We start from the raw sequence: 12695 nt of genomic DNA on the forward strand, positions 1-12695 counted from the left end.
ATACCTTTTTTAATTTCAGTGCGGGCAGCCAACCAACGTGCTGCCCACGTCAGCTTTGGCACTCTCTCTGACATCGCATCTGCACTTAGGAAGTGACATTGGAGAGTACCGAAGCCAACATGAGCAGTATGTTGGTGGCTGTTCACAGCAAAGTTAAAGATAGAGGGAAGGGGTACCACCTCCATGGGCGCCACTCATCCTCGCTACACCACTGGGCTGGAGTGAGCTTTGACGAAGACTTCAGTAGATGGAACCTAAGCACAGTACTGGGCAGAGCTCTGGGTCTCTGGCCCAGAGATATCCAGGAAAAAGGACAATTTAAATTAAATTGGTAATTTTTAAAGAGAGGGTACGGTTGTGCAGGCTGGATGGACCATTTGGGTCTTTGTTGCTGTCATTTACTATGTTACTATGTAATATAGACAGAGGTAAATTCTGAAAACTGACACATTTCAATCACTAAATTGAAAATAAAATCACTTTTTCTACCTTTGGTGATTTTTTTATTTTTTTACTCATCTTTTCCCAGTCTTTGGCTGCACTTCTGTCTGTGCTCTTAACTGTGTTTTGAGGGCCTTTATTATCCATTTGCTGCTTTTCTTGCCTTTACTTTCTGCCCTATAGCCATCCTTGGCATTCAACTTTTCTTCCATTTTTCTGCTTGCCTCCTCAAATCTATCTACTGTTCCATGTCTTTTCTTCCCATCTAGCCATGCACATTATCTCCTCCTTCTCTTTTCCCTTCCCCACCATCCATGTGTGCCTTCTCCTCCCTCTTTCTTCTCCCATATTCCTATCTATCCATAAACATAATTTCTTCCATATATCTCTTCCCTTCTCCACCCCTCCCATCCTTGTGCACCATGTCCTCCTTCTCTTCTCTCCCCTTCCCCCTCAATCTCTGTGTACCATCTCCTAAGGACTGACATCCGCCTTCCCCCCTTTCCCCTTCCTATGGTCTGGGATCTTTATCCTCTCCTTCCCATAGTCTGGCATCTCTCTCTCCTCCTTCCTTTCCTTCCTCTACCCTTTGTGGTCTGGTATATCTCCCTCCTTCCTTCCTTTCCCTGGTCTGGAATCTTTCTCTTATCCCTCCTTCCCCCCTCCCTTGGTCTGCCATCTATCTGCCTCTTCCCTGCCTTCCCTTGGAGGTATGGCATCTTTCCTTCCCTTTTCTCCCCATCCCCTCTATCCAGCATGATATCTCTCTCTCCTTCCCCCATCCCTTGGTCTGCCATCTATCTGCCTCTTCCCTGCCTTCCCTTGGAGGTATGGCATCTTTCCTTCCCTTTTCTCCCCATTCCCACTGTCCAGCATACCTCTTTCCCTCCCCATGCTATCTCACATCGCCACCCCCATGGCATCCGGTGCTTGCTCACCTGGCGGTGCTGTAACTGTTTGGCCCTCTGCAGCATGAATGAAGTAAACATGCTGCCTGCAGTGACCCGTTCTCACATAGGCAGGAAGCAGTAGCTGAGTGAGAGCTTCTGGGTTGCCAAAGGCAGCGTGTTTGCTTCACTCACGCTGCCAACAGCCTGGAGAGTTACAGTAGCACCAGGTGAGCAAGCCCCGGATCCTACTGGGTGGTGGGGGGGGGGAAGGGAAGACTCCAGATAAGTGTGAGGAGGAGGATTCTGGATAGGTGTGCAAATTGCTGTAGGGTTATTAGATGTCCAGTTTCCCTGGGCAAAAGTTGAAAAATTAAAAAGCTGCCCGGACTCTCAACACAGTCCTCAAAAAGAGGACATGTGCTGGGAAACCTGGACATCTAAGATTTACCAATATTCTTTACAAAACTGTTCAAGCTCTGTCAAGTGTTGATGGGACAAATCTTCAAAGTTGTACCACAGATCTGACTGGATTGAGGCAGGGCTCTGGCCAGGCCACTTTTCTAATTCTATAGCCACTCTTTAGTTTTGGCTACGTGCTTCAGGTTGTCATACTGAAAAGTGAACTCTGTCCTGGTTTCAGCTTTCTTGCAAACAGCAGCAGGTTTTCCTTAAGGACGTCTCTCCATTTATTGTCCCTTCTAGCCTGATAAGTGCTCTAGTGCCTCCCTATAACATGGGGCTGCCATCTTGAGTATGTGCCAGATGCAGTGCGTCACATTCAGACCAAACAGTTCTGAGCTGCTTTTTTTTTTCCCCCTCAAACCACATGACTACAATAGCTGAATGTACTTTTGTGTATTACAAATAGGATTTAAGGACTTTCTTGAGTAAAAGCTTCCTTCATGTTAACCCTATCATCAATCAAATTGTATCACACTTTGTCTTCACTGATATCTCATCAAAAGGTAGATGACAGATGCAATCAATATTATCATTTGTATGGACCTTCTGACTGCAACCGGGTACAACGCTACCAGTTGCTTAACTCTTTGTCGGTGCAGCCTTTATTAATTATTCATAGTCTATTTTAACTCATTTTATCTTTTTAGTTTACAATTTTTCAATGTGTTTCAATATTTAACAGAAGAACGTCACTTAGCTTTATAGGGATCTGTCCTTCATTCACCTCTGCCGACATGTATGTTTCAAAATGAAACTTTTTTCTTCAGGGTCGAGGGAAACTACAATAAAATAAAATATATTAGAGGCATATATTCTGTTGTCAGACATGTCTAGCTTTATATGAGAAAGTAAGGAGCAGAGTAATTTTCTATTCTATTTTATTGTAGTTTCCCTCGACCCTGAAGAAAAGTTTAATTTTGAAACATGCATGTCGAGAGGTGAATGAATAATAATAATAATACGGTAATAATAACTTTATTTTTCTATACCGCCATAGTCAGGCAACTTCTAGGACAGATCGCTATAAAGCTAAGTGACGTTCTTCTGTTATACATTGAAAAATTGTAAACTAAAAGATAAAATGATAAAAAGAGTTAAAATAGACTATGAATAATTAGTAAAGGCTGGAACGACAAAGAGTTAAGCAACCGGTAGCGTTGTGCCTGGCTGCGGTCAGAAGGTCCATACAAATGATGATATTGATTGCTTCTGTCATCTACCTTTTGATGAGATATCAGTGAAGACAAAGTGTGATACAACTTGATTGAATACACAACAGCGGCTTATATTTACAACCCTATCATCAAAACACATTTGTGGTGTGCTTGAGATACTGGCCACATGCATATATAGACCAGTCCTTTGAAAAAGCTGCAGGCTGTCACTGGCCTCTTGGTTGCTGGCTCTCATTTGAATAGCCATACTGGGTCAGACCAATGGTCCATCTAGCCCCGTATCCTGTTTCCACAGTGGTTAATCCAGTTCACAAGTATCTGGTAAAAACCCGAATAGTAGTAATATTCCATGCTATTGATCCCAGGGCAAGCAGTGGCTTTCCCCATGTCTGTCTCACTAATAGACTATGGACTTTTCCTCCAGGAACTTGCCCAGCAAAGGGAACCAACAGGAACTGCTGAAAATATTCTATCATTATCTGAATTGGTGCCATTTGTAACACATTTTGGCCAACTCACTTGTCCTCTTCCGAAAGTGACTGGTTGCAGCAGAACTTAATATAATCCTGTAACATAAGGGCTCAGTTTACAAAGCCACAGTAGACAGGTGCGTCCAGCAGGCTTTGGGGGTGTTTTGGAAGGCACAGCATACAATGTAAAGAGGTTCTGGTGAGATGTGTACCTGGCACCCTTTATGTGAAGTCCGCAGCAGTGCCCCCTACGGGAACCCCACTGCTCTCTTCTGGCACATATATATGTGGCCAGTCTAGTATAGATGGTGGCCCCTGCCTAAGTCCACATGGCTTGGTTTTGGACGTTTTGCATTTGGACGGTTCCCTATTTAACATGGCCTAACAAAGATACTCATAGAAGCACGAAGGGCCAAAACATCTAGATAGGTCTTTTTTTTTTTTTTTTTTTTAAATATAAACATCTTGCAGTTTTGGAAATTAAACATTCTGCACCTGATCTTGGGTCATTTTTGATATGACGACTAAGTCCGACTTTGGACCTTTTGAGAAAAATGACCAAAGTGGGAAATTTACAGGATTTGAAGAGCATTTCAGCCAACTGTTTGAAGATTGCAATGGAGGATGTCAGGGGCCATAAGTAGGACACAACTGTTCTATATCAAGCATGTCCAGAATCATGCGAGAGGTCCATATGCATATCTTTGAGGATTCTGGTGACATGTGCTGAATCTCATGCATGACTTCATCTTTGGAATGAGAGAGAAAAAAAAAATCAGTAAATTTGGATAGAAGCTCTAAAATTGATTCTAGCACTGGTCCTATTAGTTGAGCGGGAGGATTAGCAAGAGATTTCTGTATTTGGGTAATATATAGATAGTGAGGGTGATAGCCCAATAGTGGAAGTGATTCAATCTTTTAGATGTTTTTAGTTCAGTTTTGATGTTTTATTGTGTTTATAGGTGGATTATAGAAACATAGAATATGACGGCAGAAAAGGGCTATAGCCCATCAAGTCTGCCCACTCTAATGACCCACCCCGCTGTCTTTACTCCCTTAGAGATCCCACGTGAATATCCCATTTTCTCTTAAAATCTGACACGCTGCTGGCCTCAATCACCTGCAGAGGTAGACTGTTCCAATAATCGACCACCCTTTCTGTGAAGAAGTATTTCCTGGAATCACCACGAAATTTCCGTCCCCTGATTTTCAGCGGATGCCCTCTGGTGGTCAAAGGACCTATAGGACAGAAGATATCCACTCATATCATTATATGAGTAGATATCAGACAAATGTAATATTTGCTCCTGATGCAGGCATTGAAACATAAAGAGATTATGCACTTACCCTGGTAAGCTCCTTTCCAGTAGATAGGTGAGACATTCTAGACAAGTGGGTAGTGTCCCCATGGCCAGGTGCCATCTACAGCAGGAATCCAGTTCAGATTTTTCTCTGTGCCTCTTCCATACTTCACTGAGCTCCTTAGCGCCACCTAAAGTTAGTACCCAAGCACCAAGAGCCACCAAACCAATGTGAAGTAGACGCCCATAACAGTCGAGGTCATAAATAACTGTTCTGCTCAAAGAAGCCAGCAAAAACTTCAAGAGAGCTCAGAAACTACTCCTGCAGAAAACATTTTTAATTCATCCCTACATGGCTCCAGTACATCCAAAGATGACACTATAACTTGTGACTATTTAAACCTAAAAGCCCCCAATCCAGTGTGAATATACCTTTGTATCACTCTCTCCTCTCCCTCCGTGTATTGTGAATGTACCCTGATGCTCTGTCTCCAATATAATATGAATGCACGTCTATTTCCCTTCTTCCCCTCAGCAGAATGTGAATGTACTCTTAACGCCGCGCCCCCAAATATTGTGAATGTATTGATGTAACCCATTCTGGGCTCCTGGGGAGGACGGGCTAAAAAACCAAATAAATAATCTGGCTTACTGTTGCTTAGCTCTCCTTTCCCTCTGTGCAGCGCTGCAAGGACCGGGTGAATGCCCTTGCCATCTCTGTGATGAACATGTGGCCGGATGTGAAACTGCGGGTCACTGAGGGCTGGGATGAGGATGGTCATCATGCCCATGACTCCCTGCACTATGAGGGCCGCGCCCTGGACATCACCACCTCAGACAGGGACAGGAGCAAATACGGCATGCTGGCTCGACTGGCGGCAGAGGCGGGATTTGATTGGGTGTACTATGAGTCCAAGGCTCATGTTCACGTGTCCGTAAAAGCAGGTAAAAGAGTAACCAGAGAAAGAGGAGGGTTTTGTTTTGGGTTTGGCAATTTCTCCTTGCTCCAGTTTTGGGTTTTCTGCCTAGTTGGACCTAAGCTATGTTGAGTAACAACACCCTGAGCCTTTGTGTCCAGTTTTCTACCCAGGATTATATCCTTCCATGCCTCTCGTCACTTAGTCCTATCATCACAGTCAGGCCTTGCACCAGAGCTTCTTTTGGGACCCTGTAATCAAGAGGCCGCTGCTAGATGCTGATCCAGTATAATGTCTGAACATAGTGGTGTATCCAGACAGAAATATTCAGGGAGGCAAAAGGGGGACAAGCCGAAGTGATATGCCTGCTATATTGCACACTAGTGCTGCCCGATTCACGATTCGAATCGGTTCACCGATTCAAATCAGGTGAATCGATTCGAATCGGTTTGTTTTTTATAAAAACCAGACTTGCCGATTCAACCGCAAGATGAGTTTGGGGAACTTCGGGCTATTTCATGCCGCCAGACTCTTTCCATCTAATGTAACTTCCGGTTTTGCGAAACCAGAAGTTGCATCGGAAGAAACGAAAGGAGTGGTGGGAGAGTCAAGTGGCGAGAGAGCGGACCTCGTGCAGCAGGCCTTGGCACTCGGCAGCAACAAATACTAGATTTGGCTGGCTCTTTCCCCGCGATTTAATATCCATTCCAGGCAGTAAGTAAATACATCGGCAGGGGGGCTGGTGAGTCTTGGGGGCTGGGGATGGAAGCTGGGAATCGGCAGGGGGCTGTCTTGGGGGCTGGGGATGGAAGCTGGGAATCGGCAGGGGGGCTGGTGAGACTTGGGGGCTGGTGAGACTTGGGGGCTGAGGATGGAAGCTGAGAATCGGGCAAGGGGGCTGGGGAAAATTAGAATTGGGCTGGGGAAGCTGAGAATCAGGCTGCCCGATTCCCGATTCAAATCGATTTACCACGACAAAAAATCGGCCTCCCAATTCGTTGACTGACCCTCCCCATCGCCCCTAAAGCAGGAGCAGCAGCGCTGCCTCTTGCTGGCCTGCCGTTCCTGCTTTAGAGGGCGAGTGGAGAGGGTCAGTCGGGAAGTGGCTTCCCTGCTGGTGTTCGGCTTCCCCGCATCAATTTACCTAATTTCAGCAGCCTGCCCTGCAGAAGATCGCTGGCTCTAGCAATCTTTGCAAGTTGCCATATGTCATCCGAGTTGTCTTCTCTCTGCCGCGGTCCCGCCCCTTCTCTGATGTCAGAGGAGGGGTGGGACCGCGACAGAGAGAAGACAACTCGGTAGATGGAGATGAAAAAAAGTAAAGATGCCAGACCTCCAGGGTCATACTATTTAATTCAAACAATTTAAATTCGTAATATCTTAAATAATAAAATGCTAGCCGCGCAATTGCGTCGCGTGTTCCCTGATCCCTTTTCTGTCGCGGTGTGGTGGCATAAGTGCGCATGCGCGCTTAGTACGTCACTGGCGGGAATGGAGAGAAGCAGCGTTGCTGGGCAAGGGGCCGTCCAGGGCAATCTCAAGGCGCAGTGGCCATGCTAGGGGTAGGGTAGGGAGGAGGGCTTTGAGGCAGGCGGCTGTCGGCGGAGAGCAGCCGAATGCAGGAAGCAGATCGGCCAGGTAAACAAAAAAACAACTGAGCAAGCCGGGCCGCTGAGAAAGCGCGGGAGGCCTGGCCCGGGCTGTGGATGGGGACGGAGCTGGGGCGGTGAGCCTTCCCTGCGGATGTCCGCTGAGGCGAATAGCTTTTCAGCGGCTACGTTTCGCTCCATCTGCCACAACTTCCTGTTTCCGGCAGGGCGGGACGTGGCACATGGAAAGAAGTTGCAGCGGAGGGAGCGGGATGTCGAGCGCTGTTTCCACAAAGAGCGCCTCTTCCCCCCCCCCCCTCTCTAGAACGAATCGAAAAATGGAGCCGGGCCGCCCTCCGCAACAGACCATCACCCCCCTTCCCTTCCTGCGGACCCGACTACCTTGGCGATTCAAGCAGCATGTGCAGCAGTCTTCACACGCTGCTTCGGGCCCTTCTACTGCCCTGATTTGCTCTGCCGCGTCTCTGATGATGTCATCAGGGACGTGCCAGAGTAAATCAGGGCAGTAGAAGGACCCGAAGCAGCGTGTGAAGACTGCTGCACACGCTGCTTGAATCGCCGGGTAAGTAGTCTGCTCCGCGGGAAGGGGGGGCAGCAAAGACTCTGGGGAGAACGGCAGACACCGGCCCTGTACTAACTCCCGTGGACAGGGGAGCAGGAACAGGTGCTGATGGACAGGGGGGGGGAAATGAAGGGAGGCCTATTGCTGGACAGAGGGAGCAGGAAGAGGTGATGATGGACAGGGGGAAAAAGGGAAGGGAGGCTTATTGCTGGACAGGGGGAACAGGAAGAGGTGCTGATGGACAGGGGGGAAAAATGAAGGGAGGCCTACTGCTGGACAGGGGGAGCAGGAAGAGGTGCTGATGGACACGGGGGGGGGAATGAAAGGAAGCCTATTGCTGGACAGGGGGAGGTAAAACAAAGGGAGAAGGGCTGCTGCTGGATAAGGGGAGCAGTGAAGGGGGGGGTGGACACAGGGGAGGTAAAAAAGGGAGAATGGACAGGAAAAAGCAGCTAAGGAGACAGAGAGAAAGAAATAAAGACAGACATACACATATTCTAGCACTCGTTAATGTAATGGGCTATAAAGCTAGTCGTACTATAAAGCAATAACAGAGGGGGGAGAGGAGGAAGGGAATAGAGAGCTACTAGTCCACATGGGGGAGGGAGGTGTGAGAGTTGCTATACTTCAAGGGGAGGGTGGGTGAAAGATACTAACAACCTGCCTGATGAAAGTGAGGTGGCAAGCCATTTTTTTTTTTTTTGGGGGGTGGCACTTTCCATCCCCTTACAATGCCTATAGCTGAAATCCCCTCATCCCCCAAGAGGCATGTATACAACTTTTGTAGTACTTGTATTCTCAAGCCAGCTTAAGAGCAGAACCTAGGACTTCTGCATGTTAGTAGACTGAACTATTTGATGAGGAAAGTAGAGAATGACAGAGGGTTAAATTTGTCCCCGTAGAAACTCAATTTCCCCATCCTGTCCCTGTGCGTTTTGTCCCTGCCCCATTCCTGTAAGCTCTGTCTTAACCGCACAAGCCTCGAACACTTATGATTTTAAAGCATTCGAGGCTTGTGCAGATGAGGACAGAACTTGCAGGAATGGGACAGGGACAGAACAAGAACTCGACGAGATAGGAAAATGAGTTCCCGCAGGGATGGGGAAAAATTTGTCCCTGTGTCGTTCTCTAGATGTCTAGAGGAAAAGTTCTGAATGTCTCCCATCTCTCTTTGGGCCCGATTTTTCTCTGAATTTTCTCACTGTTCTCTCCTGCTTTTTAGACAATTCAGTGGCAATACGAAGTGGAGGCTGTTTCCCTGGCACTGCTATGGTGACCCTGCAAGATGGAGAGAGGAAGAGTGTGGCTGATCTCCGCCGTGGGGACTTGGTCTTCACCAGTGATGGAACAGGCCGGCTAGTTTCAACAGAGGTGCTGCTCTTCCTGGACTGGGATCTTCAGCGCAGGATGTCTTTTGTTGCTATACAGACAGAGGGTCCAGGGCAGAGACTGCTCTTGACACCTTCACACCTGCTCTTTGTGGCCAATGGTCCAGCCAACTGCTCTAAAGATTTTATCCCTGTGTTTGCTAGCCGGGTGCGGGTGGGTGATTTGGTGCTAATGCACCACGAAGGGAGCAGGACTATGCATCCTGTACGAGTTATGGGAGTCTGGTGGGAGGAAGGGCAAGGGGTGTATGCCCCACTTACCTCCCATGGTACACTGCTGGTCAACAGTGTGCTGGCATCCTGCTATGCAGTGATAGAAAATCACCACTGGGCACACTGGGCTTTTGCTCCTCTGAGGCTGTTGTATAGCATAACGTCACTACTTCCACCCTGGGTGTTTGGAACAGGGAATAACTGCCCTCCTTATACGGGGGTGCATTGGTACTCAAGATTTCTGTACAGACTGGCAGAGAAGCTTCTGGGGAGGGATATGCTTTACCCCTAGCAAAATTAAACCACCCTTGTACCAGGAGATCTAGGTTAGACAAAATGGAACTGGCAGTTCAGGAAAGGGAAAGGAGATGGGGGGAGATCCGTGCAGGTGAGAGACGCTCTGTATGTGATCCTGTCATAAGATGCATTATCCTACCCAAAAGCAAGTGTTAAAAAGAAACTTGGCTTAGGGCAGAAGCCTGGCTGGGGGTTAACGCGAGGTATTGTGAAGTGCAGTGCCCTCCCCAGGTGTGTTAATCTTTGTTACTACTGTTAATTTATTTGCTGCTTCTGGCAGAAATTCTAGCAGAACTGGGATAGAACACTGGCAACTTGTCCTGCCATATCTCAAACTAATATCATTCACCCTCTGCCCCTGCTGGGAGGTCTGTCCATAAAAGCCCCTGCTCCCATATGCACAAATGCTGGGAGCTTATTCCCCCTCCCTCAGTAAGAAATACCCAGCAAGCACTGGCCCTTGGTTAGTTGCTTTGTGGTACGTTCTGAAGTGTCCCAAATGCTGAACTCTGCCTTCTCTGGGGTGCCTATGGCATCCTACAGTATTATTTTATTTAATTTTCTTAAATAGCATCTACAAACACAAAAGCCACTGAAGTGTTGTTCATCCAGTGAAAGGAGGTATTTTTCTTTTGCTGAGGGTTAAGACATTGCAGTGGGATTTGAACTAGATTGCTCTCATTCTCGGAGGCTAATGTTCAAAACTACCGCTGGTACCTATTTTTGGCCAGGTACTAGTGATCTGGATTGGCCACCATGAGAACGGGCTACTGGGCTTGATGAACCATTGATTTGACCCAGTAAGGCTATTCTAATGTTTGCCGAATGTACAAATGATTTCAGTGCAGGTATTGCCTTGTGCTGAAACTATTACTGCAGACCACATTAAAATAATTTTTTTATGTCATTAATTATCCCATGGCTAATGCTCCCCCAAAAAAATTCCTTATGCAGATTTAGTGCAAAAAACTTTTTGTCAGGTCCAGGGAAGAGTAGCAGGGTTGGTTGTGAGGAGAGGTGAGTCCAGTAGCACCCCTACTCTCCCTCCAACCTTACTACCCTGTCCCAAACTGCTTTCTGCACTGGCCTTAGCCTCTCTCCAATCTGAAAGCCCCTTTCCCTCATTTAAAAAAAAAAATTCCCTGGTGGTCTAATGGCTCACATTAATTCCCTGGTGGTTGAGTAGCCCTCCTGCCAATCACAAACTTGACCTGGTGGTCTAGCAGAGGTTCCATCCCATCCCTTGTATGAGGTAGGAGCAAGTACTTCCGTCCACTGTCATCTTCAAAATGGTAGTGCACTGTCCTGCATGTGCATCCTATCTACCATATACGGAAGAAACTCCCTTATATGGTAATAGGTCCCACTCAATGCATCCCAGTTGTACTGTGTGGGGCACAGACATTTTAAAGATGATGGCGCCTGGAGGCAAGAGCGAGTGGGCATCACTCCTGCCTTGTAGAAGGAATAGGGGTGGGCAGCACCGGGGAGAAGGAGGAAGGGGTCAGGAAGGGGGTCACTCAGCCACAGAGCCATTTTTCTTTCACCTGAGCAGAAGGAACCTCTGGACGGACCCCTTTTCTTTTTGTGCCTGAGCAGGAGTGAGAGGGAGAGGTCCAGACGGCTCCTGGACCACCAGGGTTTGGGTTATTTTTTTTTAATATTTAGGGATAAAGGAGGATCGGGTATATGGGGCTGGGTTGGGTGCTGCTAGACACCAAGAATGTGTTGGGGGGAGAGAAGCAGGTGTTGGGTTGGATGTAAGGGGCTCAAGCATGCTGTGGCATACTTTGGGATGTTTGGCTCAGGCCCTGACAAGAGTTGACATTTAGCACCAAGTAGCAGGTTAATTTGCATACTCATTTTTCTGCATTGGTTTTGTGGTAGAACAGGGGTGTCCAACCTGCAGCCTCGTGAAGTACTTTGTGCGGCCCCAGTCAAGGGCGATGCAGTGTTTTCCTCTGCTGCCTCCGGGTGTTTACCATTTTGCCAGCTCCCTCCTATGTCTTGCTGCAGCGTTTGTGCAGCCCTAGAAACTTTTTTTTTTTTTTTGGCCAATGGTTGGACACCCCTGTGGTAGAGTGAAGGCTCTACCATGATCCCGTGAGCATTGGCCCCTCAGCCTGCTGTTCTAACCATAAGTGGGAGAAATGAGAGAGATCTAGGTCAAACACAGGACAGAACAGAGAGGCAGACAGTCCAACACAGACCAGAGAGATGATACAGATTGGTGCAATGTCATAAGTATTTTTGATACAAGATGTTAGAGTGCAGCTTTACTAGTAGGCTGGGGCTTTTGTAAACCAAAAATGTTTCGGGCCTCCTGAAGGAGAGATACTCTGAAAGGGGCAGAACAGACACTGGACTGGTCCTGGAGAGCTGCAAGCTGGTCTCTGTTTGGGTCTAATTTATGAGTATGATGTGCAGATAGTGATTCCAATTTTGTTGGGGGGATATTTCTGTTTTAGACTTCCTTCCCCCCCAGCCAGTTGCAATCCTCATCAATCATTTGGTGATCTTACTGTACCTTGGAAGATACTCATAAGCGCAAGGGTAACCTTAAATATGTGAGACACTGGTGATAGCATGACCCTAAGAAGTGGAAGGGTTTAGATTTTAACTTGCCATTGTATATGTAAACACAGCTGTCTGCGTGTCGTACATCTCCGATTCCAGCATGCCCAGGCAGTCTGTCTGAGGTGCATAGGTGGAGGGGAAGAACTGTGCATGTGAATACTGGGTGATACTGAAACATACAGTCAAATTCTTTTCCCTCATTTGGAAGGAGAGCCAGTCCTGTGTTCTCTGTTCGGCTGAGGAAATCACAAAAAGAATATATATTTTTTTAGCTGCTTCTTAATGTAAAACTGTATAATAGAATTTTAACCCGTTCTGGCCTTGAATCACTTAAAGAGTTTTTATTTTTCTATTTATAAATTGTAATATAATTTAAGTGACTTGGGGCTCTC

General features: G+C 47.1%; 1 protein-coding gene across 2 annotated transcripts in view; it reads left to right on the top strand.

Annotated features, from left to right (window-relative positions):
• DHH (desert hedgehog signaling molecule) overlaps positions 1-12410 on the top strand; it is a 56903-nt gene extending 44493 nt beyond the window's left edge. The window contains exons 2-3 of one of the 2 annotated variants that reach the window (XM_033939619.1): positions 5402-5684; positions 9051-12410. In XM_033939619.1, coding sequence (XP_033795510.1) covers positions 5402-5684; positions 9051-9721 — 954 coding nt within the window. In that variant the 3' untranslated portion in view covers positions 9722-12410. The remainder of the gene's footprint in view (positions 1-5401; positions 5685-9050) is intronic. The other variant, XM_033939620.1, reaches the window with a different exon arrangement.
• The last annotated feature ends 285 nt before the right edge of the window (positions 12411-12695 follow it).

The sequence above is a fragment of the Geotrypetes seraphini genome, chromosome 3, assembly GCF_902459505.1.
Source record: "Geotrypetes seraphini chromosome 3, aGeoSer1.1, whole genome shotgun sequence".
Taxonomy (NCBI): Eukaryota; Metazoa; Chordata; class Amphibia; order Gymnophiona; family Dermophiidae; genus Geotrypetes; species Geotrypetes seraphini.